General features: G+C 42.0%; 1 protein-coding gene across 1 annotated transcript in view; it reads right to left on the bottom strand.

Annotated features, from left to right (window-relative positions):
* The window catches only part of Chn2 (chimerin 2), a 147,779-nt gene that overhangs the window by 101,292 nt on the left and 21,468 nt on the right, over positions 1-25,019 (bottom strand). Inside the window, exons 4-6 of the mRNA XM_058573152.1 lie at positions 7,014-7,045; positions 3,080-3,193; positions 1,125-1,410 (exon numbers count right to left, since the gene is read on the bottom strand). Coding sequence (XP_058429135.1) covers positions 1,125-1,410; positions 3,080-3,193; positions 7,014-7,045 — 432 coding nt within the window. The remainder of the gene's footprint in view (positions 1-1,124; positions 1,411-3,079; positions 3,194-7,013; positions 7,046-25,019) is intronic.

The following is a 25,019-nucleotide window of genomic DNA, read 5'->3' as shown; positions in this document are numbered from 1 at the left end:
GCGCAATTAGCAAATCAATTAACATCATCCCTCTCTGCCAACAGGTCCACCACTGCCTCCCTCTGCCCTCTCCATCTCAGGGCTTTCTGGTGAATCTCCAAGGATGATGCAGATGCCCAGTCAGTCAACCTGAGGTTTCTTTACCTTCCACCAACCCTGGACAACAGGGGGCCAGTTCTGGTTTAATTAACAATTAACAACCACCAGAAGGAGCAGTGCTCGCCATTTTGCCTAGCTTATTTATCTCTGTACCAGTCCTACCTTGCTGTAGCAGGGCTCAGCACAGAATCAGTGGAGGTGACGGTGTGGCTGGCTGACACTTTCATTCAGTCAAAGCAGATGGTCCCCAAAGGGGCACATCCCAAGAATCTGCAAGCAAACTGTGGCAATGTCTTTCAAACAGCAATTTACTGAGGATGAAAGTCAGACCTCCACCATTTCCTGCTATGACACTCTCAGTTCACACTGTCACCCACTCAGGGCTTTTCCAATCCCTAGCTGAGCATGATAATGCTCATCTGCGGTGGGGGACAGCCTGTCTTTCTAAGCCTCCCAGGGATAGCTATTGTGACTGCTAATGGGCCAGGATTGGTTGGCATTTTTCGTTTTGCAGTTTTAGGGAATGAATCCAGAGCCTCACTCATGCTAGTCAAATGCTCTACCACGGAGCTACACCCTCAACTCAAGGCTCATGGATGGTCATCCAGCCCTAAGAGAGGCAAACACAACTATGCATTTGGCTTGCGGGGCAGAGCTAGAGATGGAACCAGTGATATCTCAAATGGCAACTAGAAATATGTTTCATCCTGATGGTTCACCATTAAACATTATTTTTTACTTTCAAGCTCCAAATAAGTTAAAAAACAATTGTGTGGCAAGTCCTGGCTCTGACTGTATGTGTGTGAGCAAATCATTTAACATTTCTGGACCTCTGTTTCCTCACCTGGAAAATGAGGAGGTTGAGCTGGAAGATTTCTAAGGTCCCTTTGGAGCAAGAATTCTAGAGTTCTTTGGGTGGAGCTGGGTCTCCTCCAACATTTTGGCAAATCACATCTAACATTAACCACTTTCTTATTCAGCACAAACCAAGAACAGAAAGGCTGCTTCTTTCACACACAGCTCACCTTTTCTACTGGTGTGTGCTCTTCATTCATGACGTTCGTTTTTCTTGATTCATTTTTAGACCTGCTCAGCCTTCTGGACACCTTTTCTCTGAGTAGAGTGGCATACCCGATGTGTTCGTAGATGGGATTTGTGGTCATCTTGGAAATGTATTCGGCAGCTTTTGTTTCTATGTACAGCGTTATCAGGCCATCTGTCACCAGGTCATGAATGGACTCGAACCTCTTCTCACCCACAAAGTGCTTCCCATCATGGAAGAGCCGGTAGTTTAAGGTCTGGTTTCCAAACCTGCCCCAAGAGAACAAGGGATCACAGCAGTGAGAGAACAGGAACAGTGAGGAACAGTGACAACAGCCTCAGCACAGGCCTAAGCACTTCACATTTAATGATCTCAGAGACCCTTCCAGGTGGGTTCAGTTTCTGTCCCTACTTGACAGCAGAGGTGACTGAGGCCTGAAAAGTTGGGGTTACTGGCTGGAGGTTTCTTTCATGTCTGGGGTGAGGTGGAGGTTGGATTTAACCCCACATAGTCATTTGGGGTCACTTTTTCTATAAGTCACACAGGCCATTAAGTCAGAGCATTCTCATCTGTAAAAGTCAAGGGTGGCACCTAATTTACAGACATCTTACCTATAGAATACTTTAATGGGAATTGGCAATTACCTCTGCAAGCAACGCCACCACCACTCACCCTGATGTTCACTTATTATTACATCTTTGACCACCACCAGCACAGCGCCCACAGTTGGTGCAGGAGAAGAGAGATACCAGAGGTGAGCTTAGAGTACAACCATCACTGGCATCCCAGCAACCTTACCTATGGGGTCCCCTGCCTTTATCCCTGGCTGTTCCTTAAGGACCTAATCCTTCATCTCACAGCTCCTGCTGGGTTCCCCACGGGGACTGCCAGCTCTTGCTGCTCAGGTGCTGGAAGATGGGAAAGTACATGGCATACCTAGAGCAACCTGATAGCTTTTGAAGTTCTCTTCACCATCACCTCACTTCGATGTGTTCTAGACATGCCCAGTTGCGACTTGGATAGTTTCTTTCCAAGGCCACGAATATTGAGGTGGTGCCCCGAATACACACCCATTTGTGGACTGGCCTGGGATGTACGTCCACTGCTCCCATTCCTTCTATGAGAAAGGCCTTCCAATCCCAAAGAGTTCATAGTGAACTTATGGAAGACAATCTGACTCTGGAATTAGACACCTCCCCCAAACCTCACCAGGATTGTGGTGAGGATTAAATGGATAAAATATTTGATCAAGTTATGGAGAGGCAATAAATAAATATTGTCTTTCAATACTAATAATGTAAAAGCTCAGGAGAACCCTGCTCTGCTGGTGTGTTGGCATGCAGTTTCGGGACTGCCTCATGATGACTTCTGGGGTCAAGGTGATCCCTGAGACAGCCCTGTGTACAAACAAGACCCAGCAGGTCTTATCAGGCCTGCACATGGTTGGACAAGGGCTGCTGGGAACTGAGACCTTGCTCTGTCAACTAGCTCAATGTCTCAGGTAAAAGTAGCTGTAGGAACACTAATTTTCCAGATAATTCTCTAGGGTGCTCTGTGACCATAAACAGAGCCCCTGTGTTCACACCTGATAACTCGATAACATCTGTGGCCAAGAAAATTTACACAAATTCCTTTGATATATCACTGTTGCTTTGTAACAAAGTAAAAATAAAAAGTAAACGGTAGAGAGGGAGTGACTGTCTATGGGAACTGAAATTCTGTTTGGGATAACAGAAAAATCCTGGAAATGGATGGTGGGGTTTTGGTTGAACAATGTTGAGAAAGTACTTAATGCTACTGAACTGTAGTCTTATAAAGAGTAAAAATGGTAAGTGATCAATTCTATGTCATGGATATTTTACCAGAATTTTTAAAAATGGGAAAAGCATAAGTAAAACCACTTAGGAAGCCATGAACAATGAGTGAAGCACAGCTCACCTTAGAGCCAACGTGTAGCATCCTGGCTGCCGCTGGCTCTCTCGGAGGATGTAGGCACCCTCCACGCCTCCGAGGAGCTCATCTGCCTGCTCCCGGGAGATGATTCCGTGAAACCTGGGGGAACAAGACCACAAAGTGCTAAGTAGAGACCCAGAGTTAAGCTAAAAAGGATGTGAAGGCCACCCAGAATCTACAACTCCCACTGGATGGAGAGGGGCGTGGCTAGTGCACATCTGGAAGACCCACTAGGACTCACCCCCAGCCTGCCTCAAACAGGTAATAAGTATTCAAGGAGGCAAGCAAGGAAGGGCAGCCAGTCCACCTGGCTTTCTGCTATAGTCTTTGATCATAAGCTGAAACTAAAAGTTGAAACAAAAAGCCAGGTTAGAGCTCTCTTTTTAACCATGGGGAATAACAAAAGAGCAATTACCAATTTAGCTCTCAGCTCAAACACAGAGAACTATGTGTTATCCTGATTGCAAATGAACACTTATTGATTAGCAACCTGCTTGCTTCAGGTGCTGGGCATTGTTAATTCTAGAAGCTTATTCTCTGGAAAGATGTGCTGGCTATAATCAACATCCTTCCAGTCCTTTGGTCCTTTGCATTTTGAGAGTAAATCGCTTAGGGATGTGTTTGGAAAATGTACCTTTTTAAAATTTTTTAAGGTAACATTTATGTTCTTTTTCTACCATTTAAAAAAAATAATAAAAATGCATGTAGAAAATGTGGGTTATCCAGGAGGATTGGGGGTTTGGTCAATGACTGCGTGGACCTTGGAGGCTATTGTCTGAGAATGAACAGCAGTCAGGGAGCGGGGGTGAGGTGGGGGGTGGGGCGTGAAGTAGGAGTTGGCTCAGGCACCAGACCCTTTCCCTGCTGCCTTTAAGCAGAGAAGACTGTTCACCCCTATTCCTTGGATGGAATAGGGATAAAATAGAGGAAGGTGGGCTGGGGTGACGGGTAAGGACAAGGCCCAGGGACTCCAGGCTCCTGGGAGAGGGACCAACATCTCTTTCTAGGATTACCTAATCTTGGAGAATTGAGGAATAAATCAGAGAACCAAGAAAATCATCCTTACATTCTTGGAAGGGAGAGAGGGGAAAGGGAAAGTCAGCTAGACACGTTTTGTTTCTACTCCCCCAGAAATGCAAAGATCAAGTAACAGGACAATGTAGTAGGACAGCATTTTTTTTTTTTTTTTTTGGTGGTGGTGAGGGGGATGCCTGCCACAGTATACATTTACTAATTGACTCTGTTCTTTCAAAGTAGACCTTCTAAGTTTACACCTTTGTCCTGGGGAGCAAGGCCAGAGGAGGCTACGGCTCTAAGTTCCCAAAGTGGCTCTTATGTCTAATGCAGTGATAACTTGGGGGAAAGGGGTTTCCTGGCTTCCTAAATCCTGCTTTTAAATCTCAAGAGTCAGAGCCTGGAGGTCTGGGAGCAGTGTTTTTCTGGACTGAGGATGAAAGTGCTGTGACATTAAGAGGGACCCACCTGCCCAAAAGGAGACCAATGTCCCTAGTCTTGAGGTGGGGAGAGGCGGAAATTTTTACAGAGCCAGGCTCATGGGGGTCTAGGCAGGCCCTGCACAGTATGGATGGAAATGGAGCTGGCAGGTCAGATTAATGGGGATCCCAGAGCAGAGGTGTTTGGGACTTTTATTGTGAAGGAGGCCCAATGGACCCTGCAAAGCTTGTGGTGAAGCTGCCTGTGAGGGGTGAACAGGGGCCAAGAGCTCTGAGGGTGGCCTCATAGGTGAGAGAGACAGGGGATGGGAAGACAGAGGTGGGAGGAAGATGGATAGGGACAGGCAGGGGACATTGGAAAGTTTCCTACAAAATAATCAGAAAGGTCAAAAAGCTGGTGTCAGAAGGTTTGAGGTTGGGAAGTCCAGGATGCACCTAAGGCAGGACAGAGGTGACCACAATAGAATGAGGCACACGCAGAGTGGGGCACAGGGACCTGGCATCCTGCCCTGGGGGAGGAGGGCAGGAGAAAGGGAAGAAGAGGGTCTGGAGTTGGCAGTTCATGTGAAAGCAGCTACATTTTAACTCCCCTGGATGGACAAGCTTAAGTGATCACCAGCAGCAGACGAACACTGTCAAGAACTGAGTTAAATCCAATCGTTCAAAAGGAGAAAATGACTGTGTTGTGTCCCTGAAGATCCACTCTGTGGCTCATTGTCCCCTTTATGCATGGTTTCAAAAAGCCCAAGTATCTGCAATGTATGGACATTGTTCTATAGACCAGAAAAAAAGAGATGAAGGGAAAAGGGGAACAATGATTCTCTTTTGTCATGGGGCTCTGGGTGTTTTTCTACTGTCTATTTTCCTATCGTTTTAATTTTTCCGAAGTATTAACGTATTGAATTTTTAAAAACAAAAGTAATACCTGTGCATAGTTGGAAAATTTAAACATTCAAATGTTGAAAGGCACAAGTGTTGAAATGTACAAAAGAAATAAAATTTTTAACAGGACTGAAGCGAGGATTCTCTTTCCCTAAAAGTATCCATTGTTAAGAATTTCTTGTGATTCATTCACAAGAGATATGCACGGGCATTTCCTGAATACAACATCTATTAATTTCTGAGTGGAAGATAAGAGGAAAAAAAAAACAAGCAAAGAATCTGAAGGTTTTAGGTTAATTTTCCTCTAATACAAAATGTTCCTTTTTGTGGTTAAGGAAATGGTTCTTTGGTCTCCTCTCTTTATAGATTTTAATGTACTTGGGGTTGAACATGAGAACTAAAGGGTTATTCAACCAAACTTTGATGCAAAAAAGAAAATGCCCAATTGAGTACCTTTTGGAATTCATGTGCAAAATTGTGCATGGTAGGGTTTCATTTTCTCCTTCTTAAAATCAATTGTTCTATTTTCAAGCAAAACACAAATCCCTATATTGAGAAAGATAGTTATGCTACAACGTAGACTAGACGTTAGGGACGTAGGGGTGGATGTGTGTTCCTGAGCAGGTATTTTGGGAGAGGCTGGCCTAATTCCCGAAGCTTGGCAAAGAAAGTTCTGAAATGCAGCTGTGGCAATTAGGAAGGAACATTGGGCTGGGGTCACTAATAGGGTCATTAATCATGAAGATGAGGCTTTGATAGATGGGGAAATAACAGGGAAAAGGTCTTGGATAGGCTTCGAGAGCTTGGGAGGTGGACTTGAAAGAAACCTCACTTCATCACGCCTCCAGGTTGAACATGGGAAGAAAAGTAACCCGTGCATCTTTTCTCCCCAACACCCTCTCCCTATTAGGTATTTGACATGTCACAGTCCTAGACTGCAAATTATTTTTATGGTCATGCATACTGGCTTTGCTTCTTCTACAAATTTGTTTGCATATTTGTTTCCGAGAAAGTGAAACAAGAGTTAGAATAAAAAAGGAAAAAAAAAAGGGATGGAGAAAAATGATGGTGTTGAGGCAATCTGGTTAATAAATCCAAGTGGGGAGAAATCACTACTTTGGTTTTTACGAGCCTGCAGGGAAATGGGGTGCCTTTTCTGACCACTGCATTCATAAGGGACATAAAAGCAAAGAATTCAGCTGCAGTGTAGGGTCTTTGACACCCCAAATGTTTATATTGTATCCAGGTAGACAGTGAAATAAAACCTTAACAGAGAGCCTCAATTATGAAAAATGCTGCCTTACATTTCAAGTACTCGCCAGGCACTCGAAAGCTGCTTTTGTGGAGAGAATGGCAGCGTGAGACGCTTTCCCTCCCACCTTAATGGAAACCAAGTACCTGAGTGTTATAAAGAAGATTCAATACAAAGGAGTCTGATTGCATTTATTCTTATTATGAAACTCATGCACAATGGACATGTGATGAAGATCATATATTAGAGAATTTTTAATATTTAATATTTAAAAGACACATGAAACGACTACTTATTAAATTATTAAAACAAAGAATAGTATGATACATACTCTCTTCCATAATATTTTGGTCTGTTTTCCACCTATATTAAAAAGAAGAAAAATATTAATAATGTATTTGAATTCAAATCAGCTAGATAAAAATGCTATTCAAATAAACAGAATGGGAGTCCCAGAAGTAATTTTGTTACAGATTTTATTCCCCAAATCAGAAATCCACGAAGCTACGGAGTTAATCAACACATTCCACTATCTTGGGGTAGGAATGATCCAGATTTATTACATTTCTTTACTCATTAGGCTCATTTCCTTCCCAAACGTAATCACCAATAAAAGAATTTTCAGAGGAAAGAGTGATGTTTTCTTAATATTAAGGAATTTATAAAGATATTATAAGGTTTCATCTTAACAGGCAAAACAAATATTTCTATCATGAATAAAACTTCATGTATTTCAATCTTTATATAATTGTTTTGTTATGCATTTATTTTAAAAAAACAAGGAATTCACCTGGATTAAAAAGTAAAGAAGCTTAATTTGGTCTCTTTCCAAATAACATCAATATTCCAACATTCTCATTTTTTTAACAAATGGCTAATAAGCTGAAATTCCTTTGATACCAGAGGTACAGGATACAGAGGACAAGATTCACATCTTTAAAAATATCAAACTTCCAGAAAAGACTTTTTGATCACGGCTTTAGTCATGGGGTTATCATATTGAATTTTGACCCATATATGGGTAATCCCCGTTCATAGGTACTTTCCTATGTTGTAGTGTTGGAGTTGGTGAAAAATTGACATGAATTCTCATGTTTGGCTTTTACTCTAACTCCAGGAACAATGGAAATGTAGTTGAACCACATTAAGTTTTGGATTTTTATTGATGGTTGTACATATGACAGCAGGTTTATGTTTATTCATTGGAGTTGAGTATGGGCCTGGCAGCTATTTTGTCTACAGTTATTTCCAGTTACAATCAAATGGGCTGTTTTCTCAGCAGGACTCATGAACAGGCGCAGTGGTGATATTTCAAGTGCTGGGCAGTTTCTTGGTCTACCTCCATCCTCCAAAGGATGCAGAGGATCTGAGTAGGCAGCAGGATACCACAGACCAAGGAGAAGCAAAAAGGGGAGGTGAGGCTCTGAGGACCATGATTACAATTCTGCCTAGGACAATCCTAGCTGGCACTAAACTAATCATCTAGACACCTCTAAATATGTGTTCACTCTTCTGTGCATTTTATACCTGAAAAGCACTCAACCAAGAGGGGCATTCATAACTCCTGATCTTCAAGGTTTGAAGCCTGCTTCATGTCTTCATGAAGGAATTTAAATAACATCATTAACAGAAGCACAAAGTGTGTGCAAAGGCACCGTATTATCTGATGGCCTTTCTGTAAATGATGTGTATAATTACTCTACATACTAGCAAGCTTTTTAATGTGAGTTGGACATTTGGTCATTTATATTATTCCACTGGCTTTCAAAGTTCTTTTTTATTTTCATGATATCATTGATATGTGATTGCAACATCCATGTGCCCCAGAAACATTTTTTTTGGTACTGGGGATTTCACTCAGGGGTACTTTACCACTAGCCACATCCCCATCCCTTTTATATATTTTGTTTTGAAACAGGGTCTTTCTAAGTAGCTTAGGACCTTCCTAGGTTGCTGTGGCTGGCCTTGAACTTGAAATCCTCCTGCCTCAGCCTTGGGAGTTTCTGGGATTACAGGCATGCTCCACTACACCTGGCCACAGAAACAATTTAGAACTAGAAAACCTGATGGAAGTGGACAATATATAATGGCAAAATCTCTCTCCATTCTTGGAGAGGTAGTACTCCAAAATTTGAAATGATTCCCTCTATTGAAAGATAATTTTTTATTCCCATCTTCTTAGATAAGCCATAACACAAATTCCCAAAATCCAGAGGTAGCTCCCCACTCTGCTCCCTTCCTCTACCCTCTCATTTTTCCAAAAGGGAAGGAGTAATTAATCTAACTTCCCATAATACATGGTAGACAGAGCCTACTACTAACTCCTGACATGCAGGTAAGTGATTAGCAAATGTCGAATTTAATTGACTTTTAACAAGACAACAAATTGCTTTCAGTTCTTTCATCAATCATAAAAATATACAGCACACTCATTAGGTTCAGGGCTCTGTGCTCAGCCCTGTCACTGTTCCTGAAGTGACGACCTTGCAGATGCAGGGAGGACAGCTACACGGAGTGCAGGGTGTCCAGCATTTGCAGTCAAAAGGAGACACAAGGAGGAATCTAACACGGGTCCCCAAAGAGGGCAGTCAACAGTCATGGTGCCTCAAGGTCTTCCAAGTAAGATCCTGCCCAGAGGAGACTTTGATCCAATTGAAGGTCAAATCCTCTGTGTAAAAAAATTCACTATAATATAAAAGAAGAGCATCACGTGGCATGCATGGTACAGGGTACAGGTGGAACAAGGCCAGAAAAGAGATCCCAAATATTGCTGAAGGCAAATATTACAATATTATGCTTCCTTTACCTGAAATTCAAATTTAACTAGGAAGCATGGTTTCCTTTCTGAATTTGGCAGGACCTACACAGGAAGAGAGCAGGAAGAGATGGAAGATGCGGTCAGCGCTCTGACCACTGCTCCCACTGGTGGAAGTTGTTTTGACAGCAATCTGATTGAATCTCTTTTCACTTTGTTGTCTCTGCAGTCCTTACAGAAAATATAGTTCATATTAAAGAGAGAGGAAAAAGAAGGGCTGGGATTAAAAAAAAATGAATAAACACTTCTTTCTTTTTCTAAATATTTTGCTCACAGGAATCTAAATATAGTCTCTCCTACACTGCACTGAGCTTTAAACCTGTCAAGTGTTTAATTTTTAAGTGCTATCACCCTCCAAATCATAGAACATCCACAATGAACTCCTGCATTCAGACTAAATCCACAGGGCTCTGAGCCACATCCCCACCCTTGTCTCTCAGAGCCAAGGGACCTGTCTGGAGAGACTGGCAACCTTGCACTCTGACCCAGTAGTGTTACAGAGACCCACCCGCTCACTCCAGGGGCCCAGCTCTGTATGGGATTCAGGGCCATCCTGTGAGACTTGGATTTGTTTTTTTTAAGAAAGAAGCTGTAGCACTGAATTTCAGCTCCTGGGTGTGTAGGAGTCTCTTCAGTGAGGGTGAGAGACTCACCATGAGGACAGTGTGATAAGAAGTCAGCCAACCTAGAATTCTTACATTCTCATTGAGAATCATGTTGGTTAAAATCCAGTGACTTGATACAAAATGAAGGACTACCTTAGGAAAGGACAGATTCAGGAAGGTGCAATAAACGTAGTGTATCATGACATGAATAAAGGCTGATTCTGGAGCTTCCTGGCCCCTGTGACTATCCTATTACAGCAGCTGGAGCCACCTTTGTGAGCTGAGCCACTTCATAAGACTGATGGATGTCAGCTCTGCCTGCCTGCTCTTGGAAATTAGTGAGCCAACTGCAAGGAGTGGGAGAAACCCACCTTTTTAAGAAAAGGGGGAAAAGTAATAATTTGCAGACAAATTACTAGATCCTCAAATGCTGTCCTAAGATGATTTTCCTGGTTCACAGAGGACATCCCTCCTTAAGGAAGGCCAAGTCCAGCTGGGCACACTGGTGTACACCTGTAATCCCAGGGGCTTAGGAAACTAAGGCAGGAGGATTGAGAGTTCCAAGCCAGCCTCAGCAAAAGTGAGGCATTAAGCAAGTCAGTGAGACCCTGTATTTAAATATAAATATCCATTTCTGGACTGGGGATGTGGCTCAGTGGTTGAGTGCCACTGAGTTCAATTCCTGGGACCAACCCCACCAAAAAAAAAAAAAAAAATGACCAAGTCCAGGTTTACTTGAGTGAGCAAAGACATGGAATGGATCCTTCTCAAGGAACAGGGCATCTAGTAAACAGGATATGATCAGGCAGAATGGAGGCTGACTTTTTTTTTTTTTCTTTTGGTTCTGGGGATTGAACCCAGGGGCACTTTACCACTCCCAGCCCTTTTTATTTTTTATTTTGAGACAGGGTCTTGCTAAGTTGCCGAGGCTGGCCTCAAACCTGCAATACTCCTGCCTCAGCCTCCGGAGTCTCTGGGATTACAGGCATGTGCCATTGTGCCCTCTCTTGTCATGAGCCGTCCATGGGATGTATATGGGTCACCACACATGAAAGCCTCATGGATAGAGACATCTGGTGTCTGGGAATGGCCAGTGGACAATGCCTCTGGTTAATTGCCCAAGGACAATGTGAATCTCTTTTCTGCTCTGCTGTGACCCACATAGCACCTGAGATGGGTGTGAGCTGCTGAGATGTCAATCAACTTACTGACTGCAAGACAACACAAGCAAGACTCCACCCTTGAAACCTTCTCTCTGCCTTTGATGTTCCAATATAAATAAAGCAAGTGCTGGCTCCATTTTGCCAGGGTATAGAAGCTCTATCCATATGATCAGCTAGCCTTTCCTGCCCCCGCTTTCTGAAAATATTTTCTGTGTCCTGTGGTTTTTCTCATCATTCTATTTTTCCTAGCCTCTATTCCATAGCCAGCCCCCTCCACCAAGGGGAACCCTATTTCCAAGGCCGGCGCGGAACGCGGGCAAGACTTTCTGACTTATTCTTTTTAAAAATATAACTCAGCATTTTATTCTAAAAAAGCATCATCTACAGGAAACTAGTGCATCAAAGCAGGCAGTACATGCCTGATTGTCCCTGTTGGTTAAATCATGCTCGGAATTGCCTCAAATGCACTATTGCTTTTCTTGAACGTTCTTTCAGCTGCACTTCTCAAAGTTGTCTGGTCATTCCAAACAGAAATTTTGGCATACTTGTTTAACATTGCAGATTCTTGGTCCCCACTTTGGGCCAGCTGAGCCTGCTGAGGGTGGGAATGTGGTGTGTTATTTAATCAGATCCCCCTACATGATTTCAAAGCATATAATAAAGTCAGAATTACTAATATAGAGAATCTATATATATTTGGTTTTTGAGAATGGGTTTGATAAAGGATGTTATTTTAGCAAACAGGCCTAAGTTATTCAGAGGCATTCCCATAAGTGGGGTGAGTGATCACATTAGGAATTCATTTGAGACAAAAATAAGGCATGTTCACAAGATAAGATTTTCACTGTGACTTGTTCTGAGGGTATTTTCAAGAGCGATTCCTAATACTCTCTGAGCAATGGGAATTTGGTGGAAATAAAAGAAAGCTTTCCAACCTGACTGCCAGAAGGGTATCATGCTCAGGTATCACAGTCGACCTTCCATATCCTTGAGTTACTCATCCCCAGATTCAATCAATTGGAATATTTTGGGGAAAAAAATTCCAGAAAGTTCCAAAAAGCAAAACATGGATTTTCTGCATGCCAAGTGCTATGCTGAGTCCATATGAATGAAAAGAGAAGTGGGCATAGTATTAGGTGCTATAAGTAATGTAGATATGATTTAAAGTGTTTGGGAGGCTGTCTGCAGATGATGTGCCAATTCTATGCCATTTTATATAAGGGATTTGAGCATGTGGACTTTGATATCTGATGGGGGATCCTGGTACAATATAATGAGGACACTTAAGAGTGACTGTGTATGTTATAATAAGATCTACTTCATGAATTTATTGTCACATCTCAAAAAAGTTATTTGCCAACACCATGACTGCTTAGGATGATCTGGGTCCTGTCCAATCCTGTCCATACAATTCACACGTATGTTCCATGCATGTGAATCCAACACAGATGTCCCGGCTTCCAGCTCTGGCATCCCCGCCCCATGGTCCATCCTAGACCCCAACTGAACTGAATTAACTGCAGTTCATATGTGTAGACACCCCAATACATCCATCATTTTTCATATGTTCTTGTTTTAAGGTCCTGAATTCTCTTTCAGAAGGGCAGAGGGCATGATGGTTGAGGAGCAGGGTCTGGACTCAAACTCCTAGTATTAACGCCCAATCTACATGTCTTTAAGCAGGTTACTATTTTCCTCTCTCCCTCTCTCAGTTCCCTCACCTTTAAAACAGGACTGTTAATAAAACTCATTGTGTTGTTGTGATAGTTAAGTAAGTATAGCATGTTCTGCAACAGTGCCTGGCACACAGAGGTGTTCAATGAATACCAGCTTCTGGTATCCAGAAAAGATCCCCTTTGTGTCAAAGGAAGAGCCAGTGCATTCTTCCCTGTGTTCTCAGAATTGCTTTTACCTGTCTCCATTAGAAAACACCACCTCACTGATTTTTAAATATATGATTGCCCATTTCTTCTCTAACTACTCTGTAAAGTTTTTGTTTTGTTTTTGAGAATAGGTCTCTGTGTTGCCCAGGTTGACCTTGTTCTCTTGGGCTCAAGTGATCCTCCTGCTTCAGCCTCCTGAGTGGTCAGAACTACAGACACTCACCACTGCACCCACTTTCTGTGAGTTTTCTGAGACATCAGTTTTGTTTTGCATCATCATTATGTTCTCAGGATGTCTCCTATGTCTGGCCCAGAGTGTGCAGAGGCAGACTCATTATCTCAACCTAACACATTCCTATAAAATGTGTTGGGCAGCCGAGTTTCAAACAATAGCCCTATATTCCATGACTTCACAGAGAAAAAAATAACCATTTTCGAGCATCCCAAAATCAATTTTATAAATATCACTAAAATGCTATAATAACTATCTAACCATATAGATTTTTGCATGGTATAAAATATTTAAAGACTGATTACTTAATTACTTAATACTTAGTGGAGTAATGAGTATGTATGCTTATGTTCAGTGTGCAGCAGAATAGAAAGGAATTTCATTATCCTTCGATACTGAGGGTATACTATAATAAAAATAAACAATGAAATAATGTTGCCCAAGATTAGAAAGTTACTCTCTAATTGGACCTGAGTTGGGAGTGCCCTCAGGTGCCTGGTCTAAACAAATGCTGGGGGACTCATGCCTCAGGGGAAAGGTAAAGAAATTGTGTAGTATGTTTAAACTCAAGGGCAATTAGAGGACACTGAGCCACAAAAGAAGCCCACCCTCACAGTCCCATGCCCTGCTGCTCAAAGTGTGACCAGGGGACCAGCTGCATTGACATCACCATGGAGCTTGAATCTGCACATCAAAGGGGCATCGCATGCACATTAAAATCTGAGAAGCTGCCATGAGTTCTCACACATGAAAACTTGGTATAGCAGTCTTTTAACTTGGATAGGATTTTTTGGCTAGAACTTTTAGTCATTATAGCAAATATTCAGATAGTGAGTGTTCAGAGAGCAAAGGATGTTGGTGCTCATTAAAAGTTTGCAGAATGAGGCAAAGAATGTGGATGCAGGTCCTTGCTCAGCGTCAATCCAACTGCTATGCGACCCTGGGTAGGTTATTAAACTTCTTTGCATATCATTTTCCTCAATTTTCAAATGTGCTATTTTAATAAGGCTGTTTCAGAGATTAGATGAGATATTGCCTGTAAAAAACTCTGAGACTTGGAACACTGTGGTAATAGTTCAACATTGATTGAGTGGCTACTCTGTGCCAAGAATTGTCCTGAGGGTTTCATGTATATTATCTCTCTTAAGTCTCCAAATAACCCCATGAGGTAAGTGAGGGCTGTTATTTTTACACAGAATCACTAAATAGCTAGCTAGAGGCCACAGAGGTAGTAAGTGGCTGGGCCCAGCCAGACAGGATACCCTTAACCATGGGGCTACATTGCTTCTCCAGTAGACACTAATCAATGTTGAGCTATTACTCAAAATCCACAGTTTAGCTAAATATTTGATTATCTGAATGATTTTAACTTCTCTTTGCCAGGGTAGAACACCTTAAAATCCCTTTCAAATGATCTGAATTCCATCAATACATTAGCTAAGGACAGGGTTGAGATATAGCTCAGGGGTAGAGTGCTTGCCTAGCATGTGTGAGGCCTGGGTATGATCCTTAGCACCATCACAGAGCACGCGTACACACACACACACACACACACACACACACATTAGCAACTGAGAATTTTGAATAAATTTGCCTGGAAGTAGTGGTATTTGGGGTCTCTTAAATATTTCTCTCTGCTTTAGAATTATATATATTTCCAAACTACCTGGTTTATTTCCCAATGCATTTTTCTAATTTTAAGGAAGAATTCCCAGCATTTTGCAAAGCTTGAAAGAACAGTCGAGTGACAGCTGCATAGTGAGAGCCAGGATGTATAATCCTTAAATGAGTTTTCTTTATAGTCAGATTATCATTGCCTAGATAAACACAAGTTCTTTCATAGGAAACACAAAGGCATTTAGAGAATATTGTGAGTCCTCTGTAAACAAGGTTTCCAATTATTGAAAAAAACAAAGCTTTTATAATCCCTTAGCAGCTGGTATATGTTAAGTTTTTACTTAACAGAAATAATTTTAAAAAACCAATTTAGCAACCTTTTACACTGGGTAGCTAGACTGCTGGATTCTCAGAGATAAAGATCGACTCAGGGAGAGCAGGCTTTTGATAGGGGGACTTGTACTGGTAATATTGGGGCAATTTCATCCACAAAAACTAAATATGGATAATTCCTTTCTAATTAGAAATCAAAGATCTCTGCTGAAAAGGAGAGAAAGAAAATGCAAGTACTAAAATTTACATTTTTGGAGTCAAAGTGCATTAATGAAAACTGAGCAAACATCAAATATTTCCATTCCTTTCCATTTGGAATCTAGAGGCTTACTTTTCCTCCTGGCATTACTTGAACATGACAGAGTACAGATGAGTACATTTCTTCCTATTTTGATAAGGAATATATTATATAATCAACCATTCAGTCTTTCTGTAATAAACCTTAAAAGGTCATCAATGGCTTTGCTGAGTTCTGTAAGTACACACAAGTCATGGTTTAATAATATGATCTAAATATTCCGTTAGCAGGTAAATAAACCCACATGTATCAAGTGAGGCCAAAGCAGTTCTTACTCTTTCAGTTTGTTCTCTGCCTTCAAGTTTTCTTCTAGGAATTTGATTTAAAAATCAGTGATAACATTAGAATAAACAGAAAAGACCTTTCTTTAGACCCGTAGAGCTCAAATAAGTGATTTTGCCCCACTCCCACCCCAGGAGACATTTGGCAAAGGCTAAAGACAGCTTTGATTTTCATTACTGGGGGGAGGGTAGACAACTGGTCTGAGATGTTAATAAACATCCTACAATACACAGGACAGTTCTCCAAAACAAAGAACTATCCACCCCAAATGGTAAAAGTGAGAAAAATGCTGTTTTGAAATAAAATAACTTTGAACTTTGAGTGTTCCCAAGGAAGGTCACTTAAAAAAAATTGTAAACCAAAAGGCAAATACACAAGAAATATTTTAAATGCATCAGGTAAAACAGAGTAAAAAGAAGGAGGTAACAGGAAATATTTACTTTTGATAATTTGGAAATTTTTAAAGGTATTTTAAAAGAGCAGATAGTACTGGTGAAATACCTCCAATTAATCCAGAAAGCAGCTCAGATGAATATAAAATGGAACAGACTAAAGTGTCAACAGGATTTACAAGGGAGTCCACTCCCTACTTGGAAGAATTTGAACAATTTAAACTATATGAAAACACTAAAGAAAAAAATGTAAGTTATTTCTTGGGAGTGAGCAGCTAGGCTGTGTACACACATAGACTATGAGCTAGTCCCTCGCTGCTCTGGGCTTGCTGCTCTGAAACTCTGCCTTGACCACTGGGCTGGAAGCAACTTCCACCACTCACAGTGTCCCCAGGCACAGAAGACACCCTTGGACAAATGGGTGAAGAGTTATCTGAATGTTGAACCAGCCTGGACCTCAGGGAAGTCCTGATTTCCTAGATTTCATTTGATAAGTCACTGTACAAAATAAGCATCGTAAAAGAGGAAGATTAAATGTGCCCCAAAGACAGTTTTGAAAAGAAATGGAAGGGCAGCTATATCCACACACACGCTCATACAAATTGGCTGCCTCTCCCATTGAGTCTTGGTCCTGGTTCTTCTTCTGAACAGACCTACAGACCCTAACTCAGAACTCCTCTGAGGGCAGGGCTGGGAGGAGCAGAGGCAGAGCCAACTCTGAACAAGTTCCCTCCACATGGAGTGGGTGCTTCCATTCTCCCAACAAGCAGGTCATATAATGACTGTCGTCCCCATTTGCAGGTAAGCAGAGGAAGGCCCATATGGCAACCTTGACCGAAAGATCACAAAAAGTTGGGGAGATGAGATCTAAGCCAAGATCTGAGTAATGTTGATGCCAAAGCCCATAATCTCACACACCAAGAGGAAGGGAAATTGTCCAAAGACAAGAAAGAATATATGCTGCTGTCATTGCTGGGTTGATCTTCAAATGGTTAAAAGGCCCAAACAAGTCCACTTTGGGAATGTGGGTAGGTTGGCCCAGGAAAATCTGTCTATCATTTCTGGTGGCTCAACCTCCTTTACTCAGCCCTGTGAATGCACCACCCAGGGCATCATCTGCCTAGTGCCTAAACCAGACATTGTCATCCAGATTCCTCCATTGTCCTATAACCATTTTGGACTGTCAACTAAGTCTTTCCGTCATATGTATTCCTTAATTGCTCTTGAAATGGTTTCTTTCTGTCCATGCTCATGCACTGTCTATTCTCCTGGCCCTTTGGAATAGTCTTTCTACTGGTCTCTGGTCAGTGCTTACTTTATCCTCCCATCTGTTTTCCACTATGAAGTCAGAGAAGGCAAGTCTCATCACATCACTCTCTGCTCACCATTCTTCACTGGTTCCCCATTGCCAGATGGTCAAACCTACATAACTCCGTGGGATGCCCCCCAGACCACCCTACTTCAAGATGGCATCTCCTCCCTTTGGCATACCTCATCCCTCTTTCTCTGGTTTACTCTGTTGGCATGACATTTATCACCTTACTTGTGTGTTCTGATGGTTCATTTTATGTGTCAACTTGGTCAGGCCATGGGACGCCCAGATGTCTGATTAAACACTTTTTTCTGGTGGTGTCTGTGAGTGTGTTCCTGAAGGAGATAAATATTTGACTTGGGGAGACTGGGAAAAGCAGATGAGCCAATCCGATGTGGGTGAATGTCACACAGTCTGCTGAGGGCCTGAATACAACAAAAAGGCCGATGCGGGATAGCTTTGCTCTGCTCCTGGGTGACCCCTTGAGCTGGAGCATCCTTTTGTCCTGCCCGTGCTGCACCTGATTCTCAAGTCTTCTGACCCAGACTAGACTCCATACCATTGGCCCTCCAACTCTTAGGTCTTCACACTGCACCACGGGTTTTCCTTCACATGTAGCTTGCAGATGGCATATTGTGAGACTTCTTAGTCTCCATAATCATGGAGTTCAAAACCTGATAATAAATTTCCACTTACTAGATCTGTCTCTGGAGAACCCGGATATGTATGTGTTTTTCTGCCAATCTCTTCCAATCAAATGGAGATGACACAAAGGGCAGGGATTTTGTATTCTGTGTACTGCTGCATCTCTAGAGTCTAGAATGGTACTGGCATTTAGTAGGTGCTCTCTCTCTCTCTCTCTCTCTCTCTATATATATATATATATATATATATATAGAGAGAGAGAGAGAGAGAGAGAGAGAGAGAGAGAGAGCGAGAGCGAGAGATTTAATGGATACAGGGATGATGTACAAGTCTTTCTTTTTTTTAATTTTTTATTGTTGGTTGTTCAAAACATCACATAGTTCTTGATATATCATATTTCACACTTTGATTCAAGCGGGTTATGAACTCCCATTGTACAAGTCTTTCTAGGAGGGCCCTTACTTGCGTATCCAGAACATGTCTTCACTGGCACATGTGCTCTGGCCCACCACATCCTCACTCCCCAATTCTTGATGTTCCTGATTCAAAACTCCTTATAGTTTCTGAAACATGTCCTTGTGACTCATGTTTGACAGGCTCCTTCCTCTGTCTGGAATTCTAATACTCATTCCCTAATCTCTCTATGCCTGAATCTGGCAACATCTCGGAGGATTTTAAAGATAAGAGCTCAAATGCTGCTATCTTGGGGAGCCTTCTCCTGGCTGTCTCGAGTCAGGTATGTTTCCTGTTCTCCCTCTGAATTTTATAACAGGCTGTTAGGGCCTCGACACTTTTACTGAGATTGGGATTGTTGGCCTTTATGAGCTCTAGATGTGAGCTCTTGAGAAAAGGTCTTTGGGGTTTTTTTTATTTTAAAATTTTATTTTCCTCTCTGTTGCCCCAAATCCAGACACATATCCTTCACAGAGCTCAGATTCATGGAACTAACAGATTTATTCAAAGACAAGTTTGCTTAATGCCCCTAAACTCCCTTTCTGGGGAATACTGAAATTTCAAAAGTGGTATCCATGAAAGATTGTCAGTAGCTATAGCTAAATCCTTGGTGCTTTATGCTTCTGTGGCTTAGAACAAAACTTGCTCCCTTCCCGCTTTCTGAATTTGCAGAGTGAAGACTCAAGAACATGGAAAGTGACCATGACTTGCTGTTAGTGGGTCCACAAATCCAGGTCCCATACATCCCAGACAAACGGGTGAATATGTGAACCAACATAAGTCATTCAGCTACTGTGCCCCTGGAATTTGCAACATAAATGGAAACCACTAAGGGAAGGTGTTAGGAGTTGATTCATATGCATGAAGAGCCTATCAGCAACAGTCACTAGTAGTTACTAAGAACTTGCTAGGTTCCAGCCATTGTTGTAAGTATTTTCTTTTCTTATATTAACCCATGCTATCCTTATGACTGACTACCCAATGGGTAACATCTATTGTACTCATTTTTCTAAAAGATGAATTAAGGCAGGTAGAAACCAAAAGCAGAGGTAGGCTTGATTAACTGGCACTCTGACCCTAACCATCAGACTCTAGTTGACCTGAGGTGCTTTAGTTCTGCACCGGGGATCCCTAGAGATGTCCTATTTCATATCCTTCTTAGAGCCCTTAGATCAGCTTTTCTTTCCATGCAGGGAATTTCCTCATATCCTTCTATCCATCCTCCATCTTCTCCCACCCTTTATTCTTGCAGGAGGTGGAGGTCTGCTTCAAAATCATTTCTGTTGCTCACAGTAGAACCCCAAGGGATATTCCCATTAAATCTAAATCCCCAGAGCTGGAGCCATGGTGTCTGTAGGTTTGCTAAGCTCTACAGGTGGATTCTGACTTGCACCCAGGATGAGAAAAAATGATGTTGAACGGCGGTTCCAGAACCTTGAGAGAATGAACGCCTTCCTGGACACCTTTCCAGGACCTCTACCTGGATTCTGGTTCACCCTCACAGTAGCTTCCAGGAACACCAAGAACCCAGCCATGGATAGCTCTCACGGCTCCAGCACACTTCCCACCAGCTCTTCTGGACCTTCTCTCCCTTGCTACATCTTCCCTGCCACTTGCATTCCTTGGAGCCACGTGTTGGCTCCCAGAACACACCATCAGCCCTCCTTGTTTGTACAACCCAATTAGGCACACTGTTCTGGCTCTGACCTGGCACTCTTCTTGGCTGGAGCTTTGTCCTCATCCTTTGACATCCCAAAGCTAGAGCTCCAAGTGAGCTGGCTGATTCCTCCAACCATGCCAAATCCCAGGGAGGCCATATGACCAGGCTGGGCTGGCTGGCTGGCTTCCCACCAGAGCAGGGGATTCAAACCTGACATGATGGCCTGCCTATGCTTCGGATATTTCCCACAAACAGGTATCTTATTTTAAAATAAGAAATTCTGTAAAGGGGAATCAAAACCCATGATTTAATCATGGGCAGAAATTTTACCCTAATATCTAACCTCATACACTTTTTTTGCCTCAAATTATGCTCCTTCCTCTCCTGAGTCTTCAGCGCAAGTGAGAATCTGAGACCATTCCCCAGAGAATAAAGATTCCATTATTAGAAGCCACCTGATTGCCTGTTCTTCCTCAAACTAAATAATCCTTGTTCTTTTAACCTTTTATAATAGGCCCCACTTTCAAATCCTTAATTCATCTTCATTATTCTCCTCAGAACTCTCTTTAAATTCTCCACATACCTCTTAAACTCAGAGAGCTTGAAGTACCCAATAGAATCGAATCAAATCAAGGGATGACTAACACTGCTGCTCAATTTCTAGAGGGGAAGATTGGGAGAGCACAGTCATTTAATTCCTCTCTTCTGTTAGCAAATTCTTTCCTTCAAGGTTTCATGGTATTCAGGGTAAGTGTACTATGCACACTTTGGAAAAGGCAAAGAATACCTGTCATTCTTCTTCTCCTAGAAACTTTATATCTTTTCCTTCCTAAAAATGTAAGCATATGACTATGTTTGAACTACTGGATAAAATTAATATACCTAAAGAAAGAAAAAGGAGGGCAGAACCTGGCGAATGGTAGAAATGAAAGATTTGCCTAGTGAAGTGTTCATCTTTGGGGCATAGAATCCTTTTTAGAGAGGTTCCCTCTTCAATCACCTTCCCGCAGTGAAATTATAATACTAGAGATGGATCCATTGTGTATCTCTCCATGTTCTGTATGCACATTTGTGCTTTATGTATTAAAAGAGTAAGCTTTTTTTTTTTTTTTCTCATATGCCCTCCCAAGATTGGTTCCTCCTCTTGGGCATGATACTGATCCTGTGAGCTCTCCACGGCCTTCACATGCTTTGCATATACTCTTCCCCCAGGAAGGTGGGCTGCATGTTTTGTGTCCTTATCACAGAAGCAAGAGCTTCAGCTCAGGGTGGCTAACAAACTTGCTCTCATAGCTCACCAGGGCCTGCAGCAGATTCAGGTTTGAAACCCAGCCCCTGATCTCAGGTCCGCCAGTCATTTCTATATATCATAAGGAAGTCATAAAACCCCAAAGCCTGTCCTCTAGTATTTTAATTAAGTACCTAATTTAGCATTTATGAAACAGGCACTCCCCCCAAATAATTCCTCCTATGATAATAATAAGAGAATGGAAATGCTTTAATCATGTTTGTCCTTGCTTCCAACCTTCTGTTTCCTGATAAATTTCTATTCCACATTACTGGTTCCTGAGCAGGATGTATGGTATTTCCAGCAGCTCTGAAACCCAGAAGCTCCCCTGCTGGTTAGGGCTGTGCATGCAAGAGAATATTTTTGTTCTTGGGTCAGAGTACACGTAGCCCTTGCTCTTCTTGCATGAAGAATTTTTTGTTTTTTCTTCTTAATATTTTAGTATGAAAAATTTTAGATATTTGATAGGACATATGAAGAGATGGAAAGATCTTTTCAGCAAGCACTCATATATACACCACCTAAAACCTATACTGTTTTATGGCATATGTATTTTTTGTCCCTTTATCACCCATCAGTCCAAATTTTTAGAAATGTATTGAAGTTCACAACATAGCATGTTTCCCTCTAAATTCTCCAACATGCCAATCATTAGTTAGAATTCAATGACATGTAGACTTCTAATATGAAGGTAACACCCGCTTAATTTTTGAAATTAAAGAAATTGAATGCAGATTACCTGTTCAGGCGTAGTTACCCAAATAACAATTCCACACACACCCCCACTCCCTGCTAATGGGGTTATGCCACCTTTTGTAGCAGGCTGCCATTTCTTGGCAAGGGAGCAGATGACCATGAGAGAGCACATGAAAGAACACATGCTTCTTGTGACCATCTTGGCCTCTTCCGCCAATTTATTTGTGCTAAATATGAAGGCCAAGCTGCTTCTTTAAAAGGCTTGGAATAAGCTGGGTGTGATGAGCATGTCTGTAATCTCAGGGGCTTGGGAGGCTGAGATAGGAGGATCGTGAGTTTAAAGCCAGCCTCAGCAACTAAGCAAGGCCCTTAGCAACTCAAGAGACTCTGTCTCTAAATAAAATACAAAATAGGGCTGGGGATGTGGCTCAGTGGTTAAGCATCCCTGAGTTCAAACCCTAGTAACAACAACAACAACAACAAAAAGGCTTGGAATAAAATTCTCCCTTAATTATAGAGCTGACATTTTCTTTTTTCAGTAACATTATATAGCATTTGGGAGATGGTGGAAATTAAAGACCAATATATAAATGCTGGCCACCTTCTTAGCACTCTACATGTAGTAACTCATTCTTTAATGTTACTTTTGTGGTGCAAGATTAGTGATCAGCAAACTGTTTCTCAAGAGGGCTAGGTAGTAATAGGTTAGGTTTTAAGGGCCACAAAGTCTCTCTTTCAAGAGCTCAAGTGTGCCACGGTAGCATGAAGACGGCCATAAACAATATAGAAAAGAAATGAGGATTGCTGGGACCCCGTGAAACTTTATTACAAAGTCAACAGGCTGAATTTTGCCCATGTTCTCCTGTAGACAAACTAAGAATCCATATTTGAGAATCCATTCTCAAAAATCAGTTTTAGAACATTGTACAGTTATCTCACAACACAGAGTTTGCCAATACCTCCAAGGTCTTTTAATTCACTGGTGGGTCAAAACATATTTGTGTGCATGTCTCTTCATTTCCTGTACTATATGGAAAGAATTATTATTTTTTAAGCTGTCTTATAGCAATGCCAACCAAAAAAAAATCACCATTCACTCGGGCAGAAAATGGTTGAATTCTATTTTTAAACAATGAGAAAAGTGAAACACAACAGAGTCAGATCTGCATCCTTGAATTGAAAGGTGTTGACGAGACAGCGTTAAGCGTGATCTTTGAGAAGCCATGGAACAGAGGACTACCACAGAGCCAAGAGACACCCCGAGAAGTGTAATTACAGACGTGGTAGAAGTACCCAGGGAGATATAGGAACAATTCATCACACAATCGATGTGTAATTACCTAGAAGGACACAAGGTGCTGGCTGGCAACCAACATGCCTTTGTTGGGCTGTGCCAAGGCTATTTAATTTCCTTCCACAGGAGATAGGGAGATGACACTGGCCATGTAAATAAGGAGGAAGAAAGAGATACCATCGCTAAAGCAAAGCTTGCTATTCTGTCCAACAAGACAGAGAGAGATGCTGTACTTAGAGCTGATGGCAAGTGCGGGTGATCCATTAAAGGACACAGCTGAAGGTGATTAGGTGATTGATTACCAATGGCTCAGTCAGTGTCCACCTGGAGGTGACAGGGGAGTGGTAGACTGAGGCCTGGTGGCAGGGCAGAAAGAGCACCAGCTCTGGACTGGCTTTTATTAGCAAATTTGTCACCTGGGCTGAGAGATGCTCATTAAGCACACAGATGATTGGCTGAGAAAAACGACCTAGTGCTTTAGAGAAAAGAAATGTGATTCAAAGTATTCCTGACATAAAGATAATGAAATCATTATCTTTGTAAATGCAATGATCCACTCAAAGCAGGAGGAAATCTAGCAAGGATGATTCATGCATAGTCATTGGATAAGTTAACTATTTAAAACGTCCAAAAAGCTGAATTCATTATAGTACACACTGAATATGAATGATCGTGAGTATGAATCATCTTAATAGAGCTAAGTCTGCATAGTTTTGTTAGAAGGGAATACAGACATAACATTGATGGTACAATAGCAGAAAACAGGTGGGTGGGGGCAAAGGGAACAGATCAGGCTAAATTAAGCAGTGACCAGACCCAAACAAGGATTCATATTTGGTTTGCAGCCTAAGAGAGTGTGGGAAAGTGAGATACAGAAAAGAGGGAAAATGTTTTTAAAGGGCAGAAAATAACATCTAGGAGGAAGTGTATCTAGAAGAAACAAAGAAGGCTATGGGATGACCTGGAGTCTACTTTGAAATTCATGAAAAGTCTCACACAGTGCTGGTCCACCAGTATTAGGAGGGAAAAATCATCTTGATTCTTCTATCCTTAGGACAAAGGGAAGCATATGAAATAGCAGAGAGAAGTGAGAACAGTTGCTGGAACAATGCTCCCTGCACTTGAATGAGCAGCAGGATCCCCGCAGAGCTTGTTAAAGCACAGGTTGCGGGGCCTGGGGGCCAGCATTTCTGATCCAGCTGGTCAGGGTGGGCCAGGTGATAGTCTTGCAGCTGGTCCTGGGACCACACTTTGAGAAGCACTGGGTTAGAAGCCAGTGTCCTGGATGTGGACCATCTGGATTGATATCTGGCCTTTGCCTCTCTCAGGCTGCTCGTCTCTTTCCTCCTGTGTGCAGTGAGAGGGAGAA

This window comes from Marmota monax, unplaced genomic scaffold (assembly GCF_021218885.2).
Source record: "Marmota monax isolate L192 unplaced genomic scaffold, Marmota_monax_Labrador192_F-V1.1 WCK01_AAM20220418_F8-fsc00133, whole genome shotgun sequence".
In the NCBI taxonomy this organism is placed as follows: domain Eukaryota; kingdom Metazoa; phylum Chordata; class Mammalia; order Rodentia; family Sciuridae; genus Marmota; species Marmota monax.
The sequence above is the reverse complement of the archived record's forward strand: the minus strand, read 5'-3'. Positions and strand labels throughout refer to the sequence as shown.